Source organism: Melospiza georgiana, chromosome 8 (genome assembly GCF_028018845.1).
Source record: "Melospiza georgiana isolate bMelGeo1 chromosome 8, bMelGeo1.pri, whole genome shotgun sequence".
Taxonomy (NCBI): domain Eukaryota; kingdom Metazoa; phylum Chordata; class Aves; order Passeriformes; family Passerellidae; genus Melospiza; species Melospiza georgiana.
Genome location: NC_080437.1, coordinates 16,839,658 through 16,863,031, shown reverse-complemented (window position 1 = coordinate 16,863,031; position 23,374 = coordinate 16,839,658). Strand labels below are relative to the sequence as shown.

Below are 23,374 nucleotides of genomic sequence, written 5' to 3'. Positions count from 1 at the left end.
GCCGAGAGATGTTATGAACAGATGGAGATTCTTCAAGGAAAGCTGAAGGTACTAACAAGGGCGTGTTTGGTGATGCACAGTGGGCATGAAGAAGCATTCTCCTCCCTCTGGCACCTGAATGGTCACCAAAGCAGTGCAAGAACCACCAAGCACAGAGGAGAGTGGCATGAGTGATATCACAATGGAGGAGTACAGCCACCAGCATGCTGAGAACAGCAGCCTTGAAAAAGACATGTAAACATCTTGGCAGGTAGAAGTGGGGAACGGTGAAGGATAAACTTTGATCCAAAGATTTGGACAGCAAATTACATCACAAAATAAAACACAAATGAGCTGATTGGTGCTATTCCTTTGTCCCAAGGAAAGCAATTTTGTCAGCTACATTATGAAAAGGGAAGGAAGTAGCAATTCAGCTGGCAGAGACTGGCAGAGGCAGCAAAAAGAGCCTTCAAGGACAGTAAAACACTACTTGTGTCCTTAGGTGAGGAACCATGACAAGACAGCAGAGACAGTTCATAAATACTGACGTTTTGCACCACCCCAGGGCTGCAAGCAAAAGAAGGCCTTGAAGGAGGACACAGGTCATTAACTTAACAAGGGAGCTGCCTCCTCACAACAGCCCACAATGATGCTGGAATAAAATCTGCCTGGGACTTCATCTGCTGAGGTAATGAAGCTCAGGGAGTAATGGTAGGAAAGCAAAATCCAGAAAAACTACACTGGGCACCACCACCTTGCACAGGAATAATGAGTGACAGCTCAGAATAGGCTTTAAGTGTGGAGCGGGACAGCAACAAGGGGAGTCAGAAAGGATCAAAATAAAAGTCTGAAAATACCAAAACTCTCATGACTCTCAATTCCAGCCCTTCACACTGATGCAGAGAAATAAAAGCAATACACAGTAGCAGAACAGAAATAAAACCTAGTGTCCTTTTCATCCTAAAGTTTTGCTTACCTATCCTCCTGCAGAACCTCAAGAGCTTTCCTGACTAGCAAGGAGTCTGCAATGGACAGCTCTGAGCCATGGTTCACTCTGCTGACATGTAAAGTTAAAATGCCCTGCTTTCTACTACAGTGCTAACATCCCTAACTAAGGGATAATTAGCTTAAAAACATGACCTGTCTTTTCCAAAATTGTTCAGCTAGTCCACAAAATGGCATATATTTAGAAATATCTGAATGATAAAAAACATTTATAAGTTTCTGTGCCTTCTCTCCACTTTGGTGGTTCACAAATATGATCCACATTGTGTGAATCTTCACTGTGAAGAAACACAAACATCTGATACCTGCACCATCCAGACAGTATAGAGCCCTCTCTGCTTAAAGATAACCTGTGCAAATGTCCTCCACCTGAAGGCAAAACACAGGTTCCCAAATGGCCCAGTTCCAAGAACAAAACTCAAGTACTGGGCTGCCCTCTGTTTCAAACATCTTCCCATGAAAAGAGGATCCCATTTCTTCCACAGGGTGCTGGTCCTGACACACTGTCTATCAGCTCCTTTACTACCATAAATTCAGCTTTAACACAGTGGTTGAGCAGAGCCCACAAAAGCTGCTCATATCTGTATAACTTGTTGACAGAGGTTACAAGAGAGTGAAAAATATAATTATATGGAGACACTGGAGTGCAAAGTACTCCTGAAATGTGATTATCCATAACAAGAAAAGCAGAGAAATAAAAACAAAAGTATTCATCCAGTTAAACCTTTCTTCAAAAATATTGCAGTACTGTGTTTTTTTCTGTCATCAGGGGACCAGTGAAGCATGTGTCTAGCAGGGTAGGCTAGACAAATGCACACATCACAAAAGGAGTCTCAACCTGCAGTAAGAGGGAAGTTGCACAACAGTAACAGAGTGTCTTTCAAAATCCAACCAAACTAAAAAAGAGATCAGTATTTGCTCATCTCACTCTATTCACCAGAAGATGAGGTAGATTATTTCTATCAGCTGATTCTGTTACCAAGAAGCAGCAATTCAAACTGTATTTCCTTCCTAGCCAAACCCTTTTAACACAGGGATTCTTTTAGATGTAGGAAATTAGACCCTGCCAATTCCACTCACAGCTGGAGTCACCTGATGACTCTTCCTATTCAAAGATCTCTGATGGATGTACTACAATGGTTAGGTTCACAGGAACAGAGAGAGAGGGGAGTACAAAAGAAAAAAGAAGCAAGACAGACAACAAGACACTAAATCAATTACAGGATATGGTGAAAGACTTCACCAAAAGTTTTATTCAGGGAAAAAAAAAAGGTCCCATCCACACAAAAAAAAAAAAAAAAAACCAAAGAGGTTTTGTGGAGTCCACAAGCACATCTAATTTTGTAAGACTGACAAGTCTTACAGATAACTTTTGAAATAATACCTAAAAAACCACAGAGCACTAGTAAGCACTGCCAGAAGAAATGCTGTCCAAAGGAGCAGCATCAATTACAGACTGGTAGGTAGAAAGCTTTCCAACAAAACCAGCTGCTCAGTCAGGAGAAAGTGTGCATCACCACTTGGATGATATTGCCAAGAAGCACATAGATTCTGGGAGGAATAAGCAGTGGTTTCAATACAGCATCTTGATGAAACAATGTTTTCAGCAAGCCACAAAGAAAGCCTAATGGGTTTTTAAAGTATCTCCTGAATGTGGTACTGCAGTGGTACTCCACACCAAGGGTCTGCTACTCAAAGCTGTCCCTCCAATTTTAAATGCACACACGTAACTGCACTGTTAAAGAGCTGTGAGACACACACAAGACACAACCTAGCTAACTGCTCTAAGCACACTTTTCTTTGCTCAGTCTTCCCTTCAGCCTTATCCTTTGTAAACTGATTTTACCTGTACAGGAAGCATCTCCCACAAGACTGGTCTTTTGGAAAATAACTAACAACAGAAAAACAAAGATACCAAATGGCTCCCTTTCCCCAAAAACTCAGATCTTCAGCACACTCTGCAAGTTAGGGCAAGTGTTTTTTCTGTCTTGTGTGGGTGTGTGTGCAAGGTCCAAGGCCCTAATGCAATTCAGGGTATTTGCACAGAGCCTGATACCACATTGAGTGGCTCAAGGGGACGTGCTGCGGTCACTGAACCTCACAGCAGCTGTGGACTGGAGTTCAGGCACTTTCTAAGAACATCTGCTGTGAATATTACTTTTCCCTGCCTGCTGTCTTCAGAGTCTCACTGGAAATCTTGCCTCAAGAACAGAACTTCAAGCTGCTACTTCAAAGTGTTCCAAAATCCTTGTGCACTTACCTTTTTTATTTTAGAAAGAAATAATACTGATGAGCTATTATATTAATGAGAGAAAATTAGGCATTTTTGTAAAAAACAGCAGTAATGCAGTAACAGTTGTGCCATATGGTTTGCATTCCATGCCTGAAAAAAGTGACCCAGTACAGACAGCCTCAGCTCTCTGATGCCTGAGTGTGATACAAAACCAACTGAACATAAGAGGAAAATCTCCCTCATAACAAACTGCACCAGCCTAACAACAAATGCAAATTGCTGCTGAGTCACGCAAAGCAAGGCTCTGTGAATGCAAAAGTTGAAGTGAATAATGAAGAAATCAGAAAATAGCTATCAAATTTTGTAAAAATCCACCCCAACTACAAGAACGTAAGACATTGAAAAGCAACAGGTATCTCGTCTTTAAAAGGTCACATCTATAATGCTAATTGGTATTGGGGTCACAAGCACAGAATATGCCTAGCCCAGTTCTGCCCCACATCTCCCTTTCACTCTGTCCAGTGTGCTGAATATTATTATCTTTTTACTCTTACGTCAAGCACAACAGGCCAGGAGGATTTGTGCCCGCCACGTAAGCCCCAGGATGAACATTCCCTGTATCCCATATCCACAGGAAACAGCAGAGCAGGGCTGTACAGGGGCTTAGCCCATGCCTGGGGCAGGCAGGCTCTTGTTAACACAGAGTGATTTCTGGCAACCTGCTGCAAGTAAATATCTTAAAGCAAAGAAGCTTCCAAAGTTGCAACAAAAGTAAGTACAGAAGCAGAATTTCACAGGACAATTCCCATTATCTTCATGCAGCAATCACTCATCTCTGCTCAGGAGAAGGTAACATAGGATGAAATCTGCTTGCTCCTACGTATCAGTAGTCTTTGCCTGTCCTCAGGGAAAGTGTTCAAGCTACAGGTAATCTTGTCTGCTAAATCTAGGTTCACTGGTGCTCCAAAGTGTAAAGCTTTAATTTTTGATACTATGGGCACATAAAGGACAGTATCAGCCTCTGCACCAACACACATCAAGTGCATAATGCAGTATTTAGGGCTCTCAAATTAAGTTGCCGGTGTTGCAGAGCCAATAAAAGACAATGCAGAGGTTTATGGTTGTCTCCTGGGTCATGGTAATTGCAACCCAGGAACTCTTCCATGCAGCCTTAGTATTGCAAACTCAAAAGTGCTCTGGGATCTTCTGGACTGAGTCATGTTATTTAAACATCAGCCACTCATTAGGAAAAACCACAGCTTCACTTTTCAGCAACTTTCAACCAGACATCAGACATCTGCCTGTATCATGGAGAAATGGAGGAGGTTAAAGATGCTGCAAGGGTTTATTTCAAGACACACTGCATACCAGAAGCAGCAGAATAAAACTGGAGGGTAAAGTCTACCTGATTCCTCTTCCATGGATACTCTGCAACGTGCCAGGAGGTACTGAAACTGTGAGAAACACACATGGGCCGACAGCCTGCAAACTGAGCACTATTGTCCATGGCAGCACAAGTGACAAGTGAACTGAGGCAGATGGCTACCACCCACACTCCCTGCTTCCCCAGCTGCTCAGCAGCCTGGGCAGCCAAGACGGGAACTGTCCCACCATCTCCGAGCCTGGCTGTGTGCCAGGACACTTCCTGCACACTTCACATCACTCAGGATGTCTGTCCCACGAGGAGCCACCACCAACCTGTGCCTGCCAGTGAGCTGGGTGCTCAGCTCCCACCCCAGCTGTTTCTCTAATTACATTAAACACGCAAAATTCAGTTGCAGCTGCTTAGGCTACTTCCAAAAGGACTCTCCTTTTAATTAAAAATTTGCTATTAAAAAGCATTAAATTGTGTAATGCAAATAATCCTCTAGAAATCATCTGTCCCAGCAGCTAATGCCCAGCTTTGTCAGAGCAGTGACCAGCAGCAGCAGGACAGTTAGCTAACAGGACACAGCAGGCTGCTGTTCCCCAGCCCCTCTGAAACGTGCTCTCCTTCCCTCCTCTCCCAAACCCGACACAGCGAGGTCAGGGTATGCTGGACATACACCAGCTTGCTGTAAAGCCCCCAAGCACACAGCATTTTACACCAAATGCACTTCCAAAGCTTTGGAAAATGGAAGAGAAGGAGGATTTGTTAACACTCTGCTCAGGTTCAGGCAGAACCAAGCTGCTGCAGGCTCTGCAAAGAAAGGCAAGGAACAGTGCTAAGGAAGTATGAAAAGGCCCACAAGCACAGAGGTGGATTTCCTGTCCCCCTCACCATTGTTCTTACTGTAACCTTTTTAACTCTCCAGCCCTAAAAATGAGACTAAGGTAGTGCCCAGTTGGGAAATTCCCTTATGCACAGAAATTCACAGCCTAGAAAGGAGCTGCAGGGAGAACAGTACCTTTCCTGTTAAGAAACCTGTCTTTCTGCAGAAGTAAAAAGCAAAAGTAAAAAAGAAAAAAAAAAACAAAAACACAAAGTATTTTTAAAAAATATTTCAGTGCCAACTAAATGCTATTCTCTCTTTGATTTTAAATGTCTGTATTGAAAAGCTGAAGTTCAGCACACAATACATATCATCTAGAATGCCCTAGTTAAACATTAGATGAGCCAAAAGAATATTTCACAGGAATATTTCCGGCTCTCCTGATAACAGTGCAATCATGACCATCCAGAATTGTTATTAATAATTTCCTATTAGCCACATAGCAGATAAGCAAAGTACTTCTGATAACCACTAGTATTATATGAGAACTTTTTCTAAAAATCCCCCAAAATAATAACAAGCCAACTTCACTGGTGTCTCAAAGAAAATAAGCAGAGAACACCCACTTTATTAAAATTAATAAAATACAGATAGTGGCCACGACAAATTTTAGCTCTCTCACACAATGCTCTGCATCCTGGCATTTCTGCCATGAGGGCTGAATCCCTGCAGGCAGGTGTTGAGCCTGCCATCCCCAAACCTTGCTGTGTGAGCCTGATGTTCTCGGCTCTGCCTGGCACTGCCCAGCGCAGCCAGGAGCCCCTGGCACGGCCGCCTGTCGCCTGCAGCATCTGACCAGAGGGCAGCCACCCCCTGCTGCCATCAGGCCTTGGGCAGAGGGACCCAAAGGAGGCTCTCTCCATTCCTCAGTGTGGGGGGAAGGCAGAACGTAGGGGAATCCTCCTCTGAGTTTTGCAGTACCTCTGAGTGCACAGAATCTGGCCTCATCCCACTATTTATTTTTTAAGGGATTGCTTGCACACAGATAAATCTCACAGCTAAACAGATGAATAATGGAATCCAAATATGTCTCTAGCATAGACCAGAGAGACATACAGAATAAATATGTCCCCTGGCAAGGAAAAAAATGCAATTATTACTCTATTCCCAAACTGAGGTGGATTATGTAGAAACGGTTTTCTTAAAATCAGAGGAAAAGCTATAAGAAGAGATAGTAAAAGAAGAAAATAATAGTGAAATAATTAACTGTGAAAATCAGAATGAGAAATGAAAAGGTGGACTGCCTGGGGTTTTGGAGAGCATTCCATCAGGCAAACATGCATGAGCACTCACCTAAATCTCTAACAGTACAGAGACTAGAAATAACAAATGGTAACTTGCAGCTCAAGGGCCCAAACTTTGTAGCAGGAACACACTTCAGCTGATAGTCTGTTTGAGGGATTTTTGAGTGTTTGTTGGCGGGGTTTTTTTGGTTTTTTTTTGTTTGTTTCGGCAGGGTAGGAGGAGAGCAGGTTAAAAGTTTAAGTCCAAGAATATTATTGTTTGACCTCTTAGGAAGCTCAGCAGGTTGCTGTCCTCTCAGAGAGCTCCATAACACTTCCAAGGAAAAGCTGCTCAGTAAGTGAGAAAGTCTCAAAGCATAACTCTTACTACAAGGTCTCTTTTCCCCCTACTCTACCTTCCCCATACCATCCCATCTGCACCAGAAACAGCCCCTCAACAATAAATTGCAGAGCAGCAGATTTAAACAGCCAGTCATGCATGGGAGCATCCGACTTGAACACCCCTGAGTATCCATAGGGAGCAATCATGGCCAAAACACTGGAGAATCCCCTGCATTTTAACTATTTTTTGCACATTACATCCTTTCTGTCCCAAATGCAAAGGCAGTCTGGATGCCTGCAGCCAAATGAAAACAAGGAAATCTGCTGTTTACAGGAAAACACAGCCTACACTTTTTTTCTTGTTCACTAAGGAAGCAATTCAAATCTCTTGTTAAGGAAAAGGTGATAGGAAAACATTTCAAATGGCAGCAGGGGAGAAATACTGAAGGCTTTCTAATCAAGACTAGTATGTTAAAATGAGGAATGAGTGAACCTGAAGTTGTGGCTGATACCACCAAGACAACAAGTCCAGTATTAAGTCTGCAGATGTGACCCACACACCCTGTTTCCCACAAAGGTTTGCTATTGTGGGATAATCCAGCTGGGCTGGACACAGAAGCACAGCATCCTTCTTTCTGTCTTTGCCCCACTTCACACCTCATCTGTAACCATCATTTAAGGACACACAAACTGGAGCCCTTTTCTTATACACATCCATCAAAATCACTCCCACAACTCAGAGGTAGGAGGAGGACAGACCACTTGTCAAAGGAAATGAAATTCAACTGGGTCAAAAGAAATTCTTCTAATTCACAGGAGATTTCTATACCATTTTCTCCCCATTTTAAATAAGGACATGCCCAAAATTGTGGATTTGTGCTGAGAAAAGCCAACAGATAGCAGTTAAAATAAGAAGAATTCAGGTGCAAGCATATTTTGGAGAAGTCTGAAGTAGGAAAAACCTGAAAAAGCAATAATTCTGATAGATGCTGAGGACAGCATTTCACCACTGCTATAAATTCCCTCAAAGAAATTAACTCTGAAGCATTCTGCAGAGGATACAAAGGCAGAAATCAGGAAAATATTTTGGCTCTGGCTCTTGGGCTACTACCAACTTCTCTTAAAACATATGGTTTTATTATTCTAGACCTAAGTGCATGCAGTTCTTCACAGCAATGGGCTGCCATGAGCTGGGGCACAATGACCAACCAGAAGTGCTCAGTTCCAACTATGAACAAAAGATCTTCAAGAACTTCTTTTATACAGTTAGATTAAAAACACCTAAGAAAAAATACAGATCAAGTGGTGACAAATCCAGAAAAGAGGCCCATATTTACACTGCCATAACAAAGAAAATTTAGGAGAAGAGCAACACCTAACAACACAGTGGACAAAACCCACACATAGAGTAGACTTCTGCTCTGTACACTGAACAAGTCACAACCCTAGCTTTGTAGGAGAATGCTAGAAAAGACTTTTCAAAACTATGAATGATGACTTTCAATTGTGCATCATTATTGCTTTGGGAAGTAAGACAGGAAAGGTCATGTTTCTGAACTTCATATCTGCATTGAACAAACCTGCAGGAATATTCTAGGGTTCCCAGCTCTGTTACTGCTTTAAGCCTTTGATAGGTAGCAGGAAGTATGAGGGAAAAATGAATGTTTCACAAAGATAGTGTCTGTAGTGGATGAACTACAGGACTTAAAAATCAAATTCAGATTTTCAGACTGACTAAAGTTTTCAACTAAGCAGAAGACCAAACAGCTCTTCCTTTAAGCAGGAGTTGATATTCAAGACATTGTAAGTTTAGCTCTGATCTTAGTAATTGCACAATTTTCAATGGCGCAACCAGCAAAGCATCTGCAAATGAAGAGTCAGGGCTATGATTGTTCTTACAGAAATCTACCTCTTTCCAGCAAAACAGGGATTAAGGAGGAAGCAGCTGTATCATTCTCTTGTACACATTCACAAATACACCCATGTCTAATGTCACGAGATCTATACCTAAGTGAATCACTGAACACTAAGTTGTTCTAGAAGTGGAATTTCCCACAGAGCCATAACTCTTGCCAACTTCCACAGGCACTTTATCTCTTTATGGACAGTGGAGTTTTAATGATGTTGTCTTCTGCCTCTTCTACACATCCATATCCTGCCTCTTCTACACATCCATATCCTCAGTAATGGGTGCCTTTTTTGAAAAGAACAGATCACTGACTGATCTCTGTCCAATTCTGCTGTATTTGATGACCATGGCTGGCAAATGTCTCTCTGGGCCAGAATGCAAAGTTCTCTAGTAGTTGTCAGAAGGAGAAAGAACAAACTGAAATTTAGGGAAAGAAATCCTTACTCTAGTGAAGTCTGACCAGCTATAATGACACATTCCATATCATGCATACCATAAAATGGAAATCAGAAGAAAATTGCCTTAAGTCAACTTTCTTTTGTCCAGACAAAAAACCCTTATTGCAACACCAAGCTTTTAGAAGGATTACTCTACTGTGATTACCTTGGCCATAATGTGCATCTAAAGACAAGCCAAACACCCAGCTACAGAGCCAAAGCCTCTAATTAGAGCTGATATTTGATGAAGGCCTGTTAGGATAACTCAGAAAGCAGTCATTAAACAAACCCAACAGCAAATGGGAATATCACTTCTACTTTGTCTCTAGAGAAATCTTTATTTTATCAGAGTAGCAGTGGTATGGTCAGTGCATTGCAGTTCAGAATCAACTGTCCTGCAGTAAATGCTTAAGACCACAAACTCAACAGCAGGCTTGCTTTATATCCTGTGTACAGGCAAGAGGGAAAAGCAGCCTGCCTCAGAGTTCTAACTTTCAGTCTTCTGCCCGGACTTGCTACAGGCTCAGGTCCCTGTTGATTTGCTGCAACACAGTTTGCAACAAAAGCAGTAACAACAGAAGTTGAAATTGAAAGCAAGTGCAAAAGCTGCAGAATTCTTTTTGGGTTGTGCAGTGTTACTGACATAGCTGACACTGAGGCAACACACCAAGTACTCACTCAGAAGAGTTTACAACATGGAATGCCAGAAACTTGGTGATTACTAACTGCTAATACACATTTTGAGGAAAAAAAAAAACACTACATCAGAGCAACGTTTCCCTTCCATGACAAACTAACAAGTCCAAGGAACATGGAAGCAGCAATGCATGTAGCATCTGGACTTCAGCAAGGCTTCTGACAGCATCTTACACACTCTTTCCACAAGCAATTAAGAAAAAACATGTATTCAGAACTAGCTGACAACAGTGTTTACAACTCATTGAAAAAAATACTCACATTTTATCATTGTCAAACTGGAACAATGAATCTAGTGATATCTTCAAGATTTTGACTGGAGTCCAACAGTACTCAACAGTGTTATTAACTAGCTACATGATTCAATACATGGCACTGTTATCAAAGACCATATTCCTGTGGGACCTGAAACCCTTTTACACTATCAGAAGAAAAATCAAAATGGTTTTGACAAATGGGGAGAGGTGAACCCCCAGACCAGATGTCTTCTTTTTCCTCTCTTTTTAAATAAAGATAAGGGTAATATACAGTCAGTTCAATAGGGATTGTCATTTATACAAGAAAAAAAATATAAATATGTGCTTGCCAGAAGTTTTGCAGAAACTAGTCTGGACCAATAATGTGTCAAAAAACAAATGTGCATCAACAACATATTTAAATGAAAGCTTCAAAGGTTGATGTACAAAACAAACATCTTTGGTGGGACAGGTGAAGCAATTCCTTCCCCTCTGGACAACACTGACATGACCTCAGTCATCTCCAATTTTGGGCATCACATTTCTAGAAAGATATGAAGCAACTGGAGAGAGTCCAGAGAAGGAGGAGGGGGAAAAGGAAAAAAAAGGACTGGAGGTCTAGAAAATATGACATATGAGAAAAGATTGAAAGAACTGGGTTTGTTTAGTCTGAAGAAATAGACTAAAAAGAGACATGATAACAGTCTTCAAATATGTAAAAGATTGTTACAAGAAAGAAAAACTACTTTCCCCAGATACTCCAGATACAACTAGAAACAACAAGCTAAGAGAAAGGCAAATTATGTTTTTAATGTTTAACTGACAGAAAAATGAAACATTTGAAAGACTGCCACCAGGGGCTGTGAAAGGATTAAAGGTTTTTAAGTACAAATATGCCTGGAACCAGCCAGGTATAAAAGATTTTCACAGGATTGCTGAATGAACCATATGCCTTCTTGAGGTCTTATTCAATGCACTTTGATTCTGTGTTGTAGGCATAAAAATTGATTCCCTTATTTTTATTTGTAAGCACTCATTGAGTTTACAATGACTAGTTCCTTTTCTTAAAAGAAAATCTCTTCTTTCTAGGAAGGTGGGAAATTCTCTGTAGAAAATGCAAGGGCCCACTGACATTCCCCTAAACTGCCTTTTCCAAACCACAACAGACCAGAAGACAAGCACTGCCACTCATTACAACTGCAGAACTGAAACAGGAATGTGATGTATTTCTCTCTCCCTGCTGTTTACTTATAAGAGTGGCTTTCCTGTTGTGTATAAAATTTACTCTGTGAGAGGTTTGGAAAGAAAAGATGTAAGAAATTATAAAAAGGAGAGATTATGGAAGTGAAGTTAAGGTCAAAATATAAAGTGACATCACCTACTAAACTAAGTATAGCAAGTCTTACAGGGCAAATGAAATGCAATAACTAGAGTTTTAGTCAGTGTGAGTACTGCCAAGCAATAAACTTACTGGCTAATATATTCATCAGTGCAAATTACTGCAGAAGGGGGCCCCTGGTCCTCTCAAGCCATACCTACATCACAGCTGCACTCAGATGCAAGAAAACTCTTTCTGATTAAAAGCTGCTGCTAAGGAACTTTGCATAAAGTCAGGTCCTGAGCTTGTGGAAATTGCTTGTTGATCACACATGGAATAGAGCAGAGATGCCAGTCCATGGGGGATGCTCTAAGGCACCTTTCCTCTCCCAGCACTTCAGAGCAGGAACAAATGATTACAAAGCTGAAAGTCAGAAGACCAGAGAGATGCCCTTAAAGTATTATCTCCACTGACTGATTTATGCAAAAGTAATACAAAGTAATACATCACAGTCTTCCCAGGAATTGATATTTAACTGTGGTTTTGTTAAAAGTGGCAGTTTGGTATTTCCTAATGTTTTCTTAAATAAATTAGCTCAAATGAGATTGTAGCTAGGATCCTAGAGGCTTTATTTATTTAAAAAAGCTAAAAAGAGGATTATTAATGGTCCAAGCTTCCATGGTGCTTTGGAACTAGATAAAAATCCATGCCCTATCTTTACATTTCAGTAAATAAGTTAGGTTTTTTAATGTTGTGCCTTATTTTGCCTCCCTTTTTATATTTAGACAAACTGTTCCCTTTGCTCCAGTACTCTTTTGTTTTCCCCCCTTCAACATAGGCAATTCAGTCTTGCTCCCTTGTTTTCAGAGTAAGTGGCCACTACAATGAGAGGAGCTGAAGTATTAGCCCATGCTTGTCTCTGAGTACAGCATTTAAACTGACATGTCAGTAAGGGCCAAGGAGAACAAACAGAGTATGGATGTGGAGAAAACAAACACAACACCTCACTTCCATTGCAGAATGTCAGATGAGTGGACAAGAGTCATGCCTCACCCAAAGAGCAGGGACAGCTCTGCAGGGGGAGCAGGCAGGAACACTGCACTCTCTGGTGAACGCCTGGGGCAGGATGCTAAGGCATGGGACAGGGTTGGATGCAAAATTTGACAGAGAGATAAACTATTGAGGTGATTTCAACTTTGACAAGCTGTTGTGAACATTCAGAATACATCTGTTCTCTTACAGCATGCTAGCTGAGACACACTGCTACTCTTGTCTCACCCCTACCCCTCTGAGAACAAATAAATTTACCAATATTCGGATGCTTTAGAAGTCGGCAAATTCGAGCTTCACGTTCCAGTTTCTGGTGATCTGAAAGAGAATAAGAAACAAGGTGTTAGGTACCACAACTCTGAATTAAGCTCTTGCTCATATTCAACAGAGAGGAACACAGTGACCCAGCAGACATCCTGAAGGCTGAGAACTGCTGGAACATGTCTGTCTCCCAAAACTTCACAGGCATTTCAGGAGAGGGCTATGCAGCTGAGGCTGCACTAGGACTGCTGCTCACACTACAGAGCCAGCACTAAACTGGTATTGCACCCTTTGATTCAAAGTGAGTAGCTGCAGAATGAAAGGCCCTGCTCTTCCATCAGCTTCTCAAATATGCAAAGCCAGTTCCAGTGAGACCCTTTCTGGGAGGTATTCTTTCTCCAAGGCTGGAGAGTCGGAGAAAAAGTCTCAGAAGAAACAACACACATGAAATGGGAAAAGGAACTGCTTCCACTCCACAGAAACACTGCGAAAGAAGGGCAGAGTAGGAGAGAGAAATACAGCCCCTGCTAGTGCACAGCCATCACATGAAGTAGAGAACTCTGCCAGCTTCAGTGAACTGTAAAGGTAACCATACTTCAGTACCCATGGACAGACTCGCTGGTGAAACGCTGATCACGCACTTAGGAATCTCCAGGCAAGAAATTCTGCTCAAATGCTAAGTATGCTTATTCCAGCCCAAAGGCAACGTCAGTTCAAGCACGACATTCATCAGGATTAAAGAAAAATATCAAGGAGAGTAAAAAATGGTTTCTCTTCCCATGTGAGTTCAAGGAAAGGAGAAGGACTTAGAACAACACTGCCTTCCTCAGCCAAGAAGCAGAAGGCTTTGTAGCCACTGAGACTTTTCACTACAGCAGTGGTTGACTCCTGAATTTACACTACAACAACCCCTTCTTCTCCTTTGAAATGCTCACACTGGACAAGCACAGATTGACTGAAAGGAACTGAGAGAGACAAAATATTTTAGGCAGCCCTGGCAGCTGCTAAAATCTAGATGTTTGTGGATGCAGATGCCTAGAACAAGACAAGTAAGAATGTCCAGTCCTTGGACTTCCCATTCCAGCCACCTAAAGAACATAGCAAAGGGAAGTAGCAGAACCTGCCCACTCCTGACAATTCCCCTCTAGCAGATCTTCAGCACAGGTGAGACTCTCTATCCCTGTAACAAACAGCCCTTCACAGGAGTAAGCAGGATCCTTGTCTGGTTGGACTACTCAGCAGATCACTGGTAGTGATAGGAATGGAATAGTGATAGGAATGCAGCACCCTTTGATTTATAGGAACCCCACTGGAGACCCACTTCAACAAAGCTGCACTGCACTACTCGGCCTGAAAATCGACTGAAAATTGACTTGGTCTCTGCATCATCTTCCCTTCTCTCTGTAAAGGAGGCTTGGGGCAATTGTTCTCTTCCCCATGAGCAGAAGACTGAGACTGAGCCAAATCTCAGCACAGAACAATTTTGTCTCCCAGGCTGGGAATAGAAGCTCAGGGCATTGCACGATTCCTGTCTTCTTTTCCACTGCTGAACTATAGAAAATGTCCCAATTAATACATTATAGGGCTGAGATGTGCTTACATCCTCATCTGCTATTGTTCAGGGATGGGGGAAGGTAAATTACTCCTTTCATCTCTCCTTCTTTCTCAGTCCTAGAAATTATTGTTGTTGTTGCATATATTTTAGAGTTCTGTGCCAGAACCACTCTCCAATAAAACACAAGGCAGCAAGAAAGCCTGGAGAGCTTCCATGCTCCTGAGGCCTTGGTGCAGTGCAAGCACTTTCTCACCTGCATTAGTTGGGAGGGGTGGGGGTGTCTTTGCTTCCCTTTTAGCAGCATCTCTCACAAATGAAGTTTTGCAAAACACAGTAGCAAAGTAACAGAAGTGCTGCACACTCTGCACTCAGGATAGATTCTCACAGCAGGACAACAGTTTAAGATAAACTATTCACAGCCTGCTTGCGTGCTTTGGCCTCACAAATTCCCCACTTTCCCTCTCAGCTCTACTTGGAACTCCTACGGAAGGGGATCCTTCATCTGCTCAGATCACGTTGCCCTCGTGCACAGCTATACTTGCTGAGAATCTGTTCCCAAGTACAAGGACACAGAGAAGCAGGCAGCAAAAACAGCTGAGCAAAGGGGGAAGAAGAGGCAAGAGCTCACCACGTGCTATTCAGATCCCAAGTCCTGACAGTCAGGACAGACAGCTGACAGGAGCAAGGCTCAAACAAAATGACATAACCATCAAAATGCCATGGGAGATGTAAATCAAGAGCAATTGCTCCCCTGAAATCCTACACCGTCGTGCAGAGGGAGGGGAGCTGGCAAGGCAGCTAGTGTTCATGGGCAGCAGCCACACCAGAACTTGTGACAAGAGGTCACCACCCCACACTCCATCCCTCCAGCACCACACAGCCTGGCCGGAGACCAGAGGAGGAGTACAGCACTCCGGTCACAAGGTACAGGAAACTATTTCTGGTGGAGGGGAAAGCATACCACACTCTTCTGTCTCCAGGGCAACAAAACAGGCCAACTCGAGCACAACTCACAGAGCAAAAGCACACTCCAGCCCTGGGAGCACCAGCCCGCAGCAGTCAGCCGCCACAACTGGGAGCAGCGAAAGGTCAGGCTGGGCGGGTTTCCTGCCGCCCGCCCTGCAGGATCACAGCTCCCGCTCCTGCAGCAGCTCCAGCACACGGCCCAGCCAGTGACTGGGTAAACACTCCATCCCCAAAGGTCTTCAGCACCTGGTGGCCTTTGGCACGGTGTAAACATTTGACTCTTACCAAATCAGCACCAGAGTCAATTCAGTACTTATGGGGAACAACCTGGTACCCAAATGCATAAGGAATAAACACAGAACCTCAATTTTCTACCTTACTCTGCTCTAACAAAGGTTTATTCCCAGTAGGAGACAAAATATCCAGTATTTTTTGAGTCCAGCAGAGCAGTGAATGGGTTGGCTTTAACACTTTTCTCATACAGGATCTGTCTGAACTTGAAAACGCAAACTAGTCCTAAGTGTATTAAAATAACAACTAAAAAACCCCTTCCTTACCAAGAGCTTGCAAAGAAATAATTTCTCCTCCCTCTGCCCTAAAGATAAAACTTATTTCTGCAGGTCATTTGTGGAGTGGAGGTGTTTATTCCTAATGCACAGTGGAACTATACCTCATAGCTAACAGGAGCACAACAACACATCTGACCTACCTTGCAGGATTCTAGGCCTGGGATTCTAGGTTGGGCCTATTTCTCACCTTTCACAAAACTGTGACATTCAACCAGCAATTTCCATAATCTGCTTAAAACAAAGTATATCCTTTAGAAAGCATAAGGGTTCACATTCAAGAATACAAGTGATAAATAAAGTCATACACCCACAGAAATTACTGCAAATGTTAGCTCTCCTTCCTGTTAAAATTCGGCACTACTGTTCCAAGTCTGAATTCATCTACCTCCTGCTTCCAAATATTGGATTTCATTAAGCTCTTTTCCCGCTACGTTACAGAGCTGTCTAGCCCTGAACAATAGCTGATGCTTAAAACTTAAGTACAGGATATTACAAACACTCATCTAATATTCATTTACTGTTTTCCAGCCAAAAAACAATAATCTTGCTATTTGGAAAATTATTCTATCTGCAGTCTGAAGCAATGAGTATCTACACAGACAGGAAAGTGCAGTCTATGTATCTCTTTTGTAGCAAAACTTGAAGTGTAAATGCTTAAGATGGTGATTAAAAAAAGGACAAAACTTACTTGTGTTTGATACACAAACTGAAGTGTGAATATCTATTTATCTTTATCAGTCCTTTATATAGTATGATTTTTCTATCTCTGTTCAGCATGTAAACTTACATTTAACTCAAGTACCTTTAACATCATTGCTCTGCAAACATAGCACTGTCACTTCAGTGACATTACTCCTGGGTTTCTTTAGAACATACCTGACGAGAAAATGCTTTTTAAAAGCACTGGGATTTCTTTGGGATGGCTTTTGATTTTAAATTAACTTAAATAGAAAATAAGAATGGCTGTGTTAGCACACAACACAATATGCAGTCCACTCACTGAGGCAGGACTTTTAATGCACAATGGATGGACACAAACGGGTGTAAATCAGCACAACCAGTAAAGTCACTGCTGTAAGAAACTCTAACTGGGAAGGTTAAAACAACAACCCTGCCTGAGTACAGAAGACCAAAACCATCATAGTTTGTCCTGATTTTCTACAATGCATCAAACTTCAGCAGGTCTTGTGGCTAAAGCTCACTCTTTATTTAGTACACCTGCCTTAAGAAAGGAAAAAGATAAAGGAGCAGGGGATAACTTTTAGTAGCCTAAATTTCAGCCACTTTAGTGGAAAGGCAGATTCTTTCCTAAAGCAGTAAAAAGAAGCATCAAGAAAACTAACACTTAGATGTGAATCAGCTCTGTGATAAGAATCTATGTCATGAAGACAAAAAAAAGTGCTCCTCCCTTTACAAATGCATAATATTTCTATTCTCAACTGGAATATACAATCTGGGTGCTCAATACTGCACTCCAACTGTCTTCATCCTGCATTAGGACCATGCTCTGTCCTTGCTGTTAAAGGAGGCTTACAACTATCATTCCTGTGGGAACACATTCTAGATTACATTTCTGAGAATGGGAAGAGTCCGGAAGAAGAATCAAACTCAAAGCAATAAATTCAGTTTGATTGCTGTCATCATGCCAATTCCGGGAGACAGTCAATTGGTGCCAGCTGCTAAGATACCATTTGAGTTGCTTCAAGACAGAAATCGAATCTACATCAAATACATTTTGTAGTGTGAGACTAGTCTGAACCTTCAGGTTCCTTCATGCTTGTTCAAATTTAAACTTCCTCTCTGAGACATTCCCAGCAAAAAAAGCATTAGCTCCCTCACCCTGCACTTCGAGACACAGACTTCACCCCATATTCTCTCATTTTTTCCAGCAAGATTGTACTACAGAATGACTGACATGTCTCAGCATTTGCAACAGGGTAGCAGAGGACACTATGCCATACCAAACCACCACCTTAAACAGGGATACCAGCAAGTCTTAGACTGACACCACTTCCCCATCTGCAGAATTAGTAGAAACAAACAAAAATCATCCTAGGCCTTAAGAATGACTAGAGGCTCCCATCAATTCAGTATATCCTTTCTGACAAGAGCTAAGAGCAGATGCCTAAAAAGAAAGGCAAAGAAAATAAGCATATAATGACCCCTTCCTCTCTCCTTTTCATTTCAGTGTTTCTACACTGCCATTTCAAAGACCAGCTCAAATTAATAAATCTGTAGCAGCATACTACTGCCATTGCAGGCAACATTTCTGAAAGCCAGAGTCTGTTTTCCAGCCTCTCAGTGCAGAATGATCCCAGTGCCACCATGTCCCAAGTGCAAGTGCAGAGGGGCTCCCACAGCCAAACAGCACCTCCAGCACCTCTGTGGTAGCGAGTGTGCAAGAGTCACAAAGTCACCAAGGGCAACACATGTCAGGAGCCACATGTGAGGATGAAAGAGCCAAGCTCCACTTTTCTCAGCCAGCGAAAGCTAGAGAAACAAGACAATGGCAAAATCCTCATCTCTTGCCATCAGCTACAGACAGAAGGAGGAGGTTCAAGTGCCAACATGACACAATAAAGAAATATAAGATTTCTTTCAAGAAATACCGGCAAACATACTTTCTGAAAGCCTTTCCTTCAGTAAAACCACTAACATCAACACCTTGTAACAGCCTTTTCCCATGCTCTCACTACTTCCCAGAATCAAACAACTCCATGTGTAAAAGTGTGATATGACCCCTAACAGTACATATACACACTGATCTTAAAGACAACCTTAAGTCCACAACATTGGTCACAAGCTCTGTTTACACACACCAGTATCTGTGAACCCTTCAGTATTACTGTACAGAGAAACTAAAACAAACAAATTAAAATAAACACCCTACATAAACTTAGCACAGTCTCGACTTTTCTCTTCAAGTAACACAGAAATTAGACTTTGAACACCACAGAGTGTGTGTTCACAATCAAGATGGTTTAAGTAATTCTATTTGTATCTCAAATGAGCACCCTGAAGAGTGGGCCACGGCAATTTATTCTCTTTTCCTGCATTTCATTACCTTGTACTTACCTTGCAAAGATAATCTGACTGAAGGCAGATATTAATATGTGTACAACAGTGGCCAAAGCAAAAAAGCTATTAAAAATACCTAGAAGAGGGGAACCTTTTTAAAAAAGGCATAGTGTGCACCTTTGACATTGCAATTTCTACACCTGGTGTCACTCAAAGCTGCCTTTTCTATTCACATGTATATTTCTCAGTTTATCAGCTAACACGTTGTCGAAAATTTTTCTTTGAATTATCCAGCAGGTGGACCTGGTAAAAGAAAGAGAATTCCTATCCACTTGTTTTCAACAGGAACACATACCCTGAGTATTACCTACTGCACACCTTACAAAGCAAACCAGCAGCACACCAATGTGCACATGAAGAGGAAGTGGGGAGCTTGGGCTCTCACAGCCACCAGCAACTTTCCAGGAACTTCAAGAATCAAAGGAGGTCAAATTAGTGAATCAGCACAGGCTCACTGCTACAGGTGAGAGTGATCTCTGTCACAATTAATGATGTGAGCAGATTAAGTGTGCTCAAGCCTAACATGCCATTCTTTGCCTACAAAGGCAGAGATAAAGCCATATGTGTGTTTCACTACCTCAGAGAGTATGATAACCAGGTTCTGCAGGTTTTCACCTCCAGAAGATCCCACAGTTTGACCAAAGCCAGCACTGCAAAGCAACACGAAATACAGCAGCATGGGCATTCAGGAAGGGGAGGGAGCAAGCACCCCAGCCATCCACTGCAGACATAGTCTTGGCTTCAAACTTGAGATAAACTCAGAATCTGGGCAAGGGAACTCCTTCTGACCTTTCAACAGCACTCAGGGAAGCATTTTGTAAACCCCTTCATGAGACATCCCTCTACACCACACACTGCCCCCTCCCCACTAGCCACAGGCTCCTGCAGCCCTGCTCTTCAGGCTGTTTTAAAAGCTTTACTGTTCCCAGTCTTACTCAGCAAAGTGCAACGAGCCAAGCAGAGCCCAGTGGATTCAGCTGGAAGCCCCGGTGTCAATGCAGCCACTGACAAATGAGCCAGCAGCACGACTGCATTAGGAGAGTGCAGGATACCTGCCTGCAGAACAACTGACAGAAGCCAAAGCACCACTGAGACCCCAGTCAGAGTCTTCAACAAAATCTGACATGACATACATGCCATCTCATGCACGAGCCCTGTTTGTGGTCCACATTTCTCAGGGCATATCAGTCTCTCTTGCTGGCAATATAAATATCTCTCCATCTCCCCAGTCACCTTTCCCATGCCACCAGTGGGATATACAAGGCCTGTGCTAACTCTGCTTTATTCTGCTTTATTATCTGCCTTTCCCATCAAATATTTACTTTAGTTGTTAACAACCAATGAAGAATTTCCAAGAGCCTCTGACTTGAATTTCATTCTTCCTCTTTTTTCCTGCTAACCATCATGTTTATTTCATGTCAACATGATGGAGGCGAGTCATAGAAGGAAGTACCCTTCCAGGGTTGGTGGTGAATGAGTAGGAACGAAATGTTTCAGCTCAGAGGTTGCCTGCAAAGCTGTGTGCCAGATTAGCACCTACAGCCACCAAGTTGGGACCTACAGTCTGCTGCAATAATTAAGAATTCTACAAACTGACCATTAAAATTACCCATCATTCACCAACTCCACCTGTTCCATTGGCTACTGCAAAGAATGCCATTTCTTGCTTTACGAACTTCTCCCTTGCTCAGGGTGGGATGGAAGACAAGGAAAATCAGTGCTGCAGTGGGAGGTCCTGGCAACCATTCCCACAGCAGCAGATTGTAGCTCCCCTCTGAAGGAATACATCCTCCAGCTGACAAGAACAAAAATGCAGCCACCTTCCTCCTAATCTGAAGCAATGAAGATCACCAACCACAAATTCTGTCAGGCTGACAGAAGCATAGCAAAGGGCACAAATATTATCTGCTGTGGCCAGGGGACATTAGTGCACCCATCACAGTCCTGACACAGGAAGAAATGTGGCGCAATTGCACACCCCCTAAGAATGGTGTGATTGCCCTGCTGGCCAGCCTGGCATATTGGGGGCATTTGCTTGAAGGTCCCCACTATGTGTGAGATAGTTTATTTTAGCTCTTCTTGGGTATATTAGCTTAGTGTAATTTAAAAAGCTTTCAAAAGCCTATATCCCAGAGAAAAGAAGAACTGTAGGGTACAAACACAAGTAGCAAAATGAATGAAGTTTTCAAAACACAAAACACTGAGCTCCCCATCTGTGAATAGTCAAACAAATTTCCCTTTCTTGCACCAAACCAGAACAAAAATGACTAACACTCTCTGTCACAATCATTTCAGACTGTTTCTGGCAAGAAGACCTTCAGTTCAGAGTACTTGTGCAGCCCAACTCCCAAAGCACAGCCCCTCACACCACGTGCAACAGATCCCTCCCTTTCCTGGTGCCTGCCCCACATGCAGCACGCCCTCCTCCTTCCCCAGTAAGGCTGTGGTTCAGCACATTCTGCTCCATTTTGCCTCCTGCAGCTTGCACTTTCCTCTGCAGCCCCACATCCCCCACTTTCAGCAACTCAGCAGGGAGACGTCCCCGTTCCCTTTGATGGCAGCCCCAGCTGCACACAGGCAGCCCCAGCCCAGCTCTGCCATCCCTAGCTTCCCATCTGCAAGGGCACCATTTTTTAAAAAAACTGCATTTTACAAGTAAATCACGTGATCAGCTGCTAGTTTGGGTGCAGAGCCAAGAAACACTGGTGCATGGGGGAAGGGAGCTGATGTGTTTTTTGTTTCATGTGACCAGCTTACCAGAAACTTCACTAAGACCAAGAGCAGATCCTCCACCCACACCCCTCCTTTACCACAGCCCCTTCTCCCTGACACTCTCACAGCACAGCTGCAGAGCAAAGGCACAACAGGGGGATCTGGCAGCTCACATGCCTACAGCCAACCATCAAGTCCTAAAAGAGGTGGGACACAGAGAGAAAGGGAGAAGTTGTGGCTTAGGAGACGCTGAGGCAGGAGGCTGCAGCACCAATGCTAACTTGCACAAACACACCACAATACTTGGCTAGAAAGTTGAGAGGGAATGTTTTAGATCCAAGAGGCTGGCTGTAGGATGCATGCTTAAATAAAGAGCATCCCAACATGCTCTCACAGAGACATGGGAAGGGGATAACTGATTTTTTAAAAAAATCCACAGTCTAAGCTTTACATGGGTTCCATATGCTTTCTGCAATGACATAGACAGGATAATATGCATGGCAGCATCTCTTAGCTCACATAGAGCTGTACAATAATGTATTTCCTTAGGTGCCCTTTAGACACCTCTCTTGAATTGCCCCTAAACCTACACAGCACAAGCAGAGTTTTGGGAAAATAGAAATTCTGGCAAATTTCTAAAAACCAGAGAATGAAATGGTGGGGGGGAAAAAAGTTAGAAAATAAACAAAATATGCTCATAAATTAACAACTACTTCCATAGTATCTTTTTTTGGAGAATCTCTAGGTATGTAACAAATATTTACTCTAAGGCCAGAAAACTCTTGAAGCATGAGGTTTCTTTCTCTACCTTAAAGAGCTGGAGGAGAAAAGCAGAGATACTGAAACCAGAGAATGTCAGTGACAAGTCTGTGAACAAACTCAGATCTTTGGAACCTGAGCCTTTCACTATGCTTTTTTTCATCCCTCTGCAGAAAGAGAAATGAAGATAGAAACAATGCAGTTCAGATCTAATGGATTTTGAACACTCAAAGCAAAAATTGATAGGGGGAGCATTAGTACTGCTGTGATACCTCATCATGTCTCACTCTGGGAAGGCTGAAATCTGACTTCAATGGCATGCTAGGACCTAAGGAATTTTTATTATGAGGTCTGGTGTTCAGAATTGGAAAAAAAATATTTTTCTTTTAAAAAAATACACATTTAGTCTCTTTGGGAACAGCCACCCAACAAAGACTGCATTGCACTTGACAAGAGCACAGCCTGAAAATAGCTTCCTTCACATGAAAGCTCCAGATTTGGACAATCTGGTGTGCACAACAGCTTTAAAGTGGTCACCCTGTTCCATTACCATGCTTGCTTTCAGATTCTCAGGGAATGAGGCACCTGACTTGCACCTTTTTCCAAAAAAGCAGCTGCTATGCTACAGTTTTGATTTATTCTCCAGCTAAGTTAATTTCTTGTTTTGATCAATGTTTAATGCTCCTGGCTAGATCAGTTTAGATCTTGTTTGCCTGGAGGCATTTAATGCTGCTCCATTACCGTAATACCAATTTTAAGGTCATCTACAGCTCCCCCACACCAAGCCTTTTGCT

The 23,374-nt window shown here is 42.6% G+C and overlaps 1 protein-coding gene across 15 annotated transcripts in view; it reads right to left on the bottom strand.

Annotated features, from left to right (window-relative positions):
- Positions 1 to 23,374, bottom strand: part of CAMK2G (calcium/calmodulin dependent protein kinase II gamma) — a 117,123-nt gene that overhangs the window by 53,060 nt on the left and 40,689 nt on the right. For all 15 annotated transcript variants that reach the window (XM_058029334.1, XM_058029335.1, XM_058029341.1 and 12 more), the window contains exon 3: positions 12,939 to 12,998. In XM_058029334.1, coding sequence (XP_057885317.1) covers positions 12,939 to 12,998 — 60 coding nt within the window. The remainder of the gene's footprint in view (positions 1 to 12,938; positions 12,999 to 23,374) is intronic.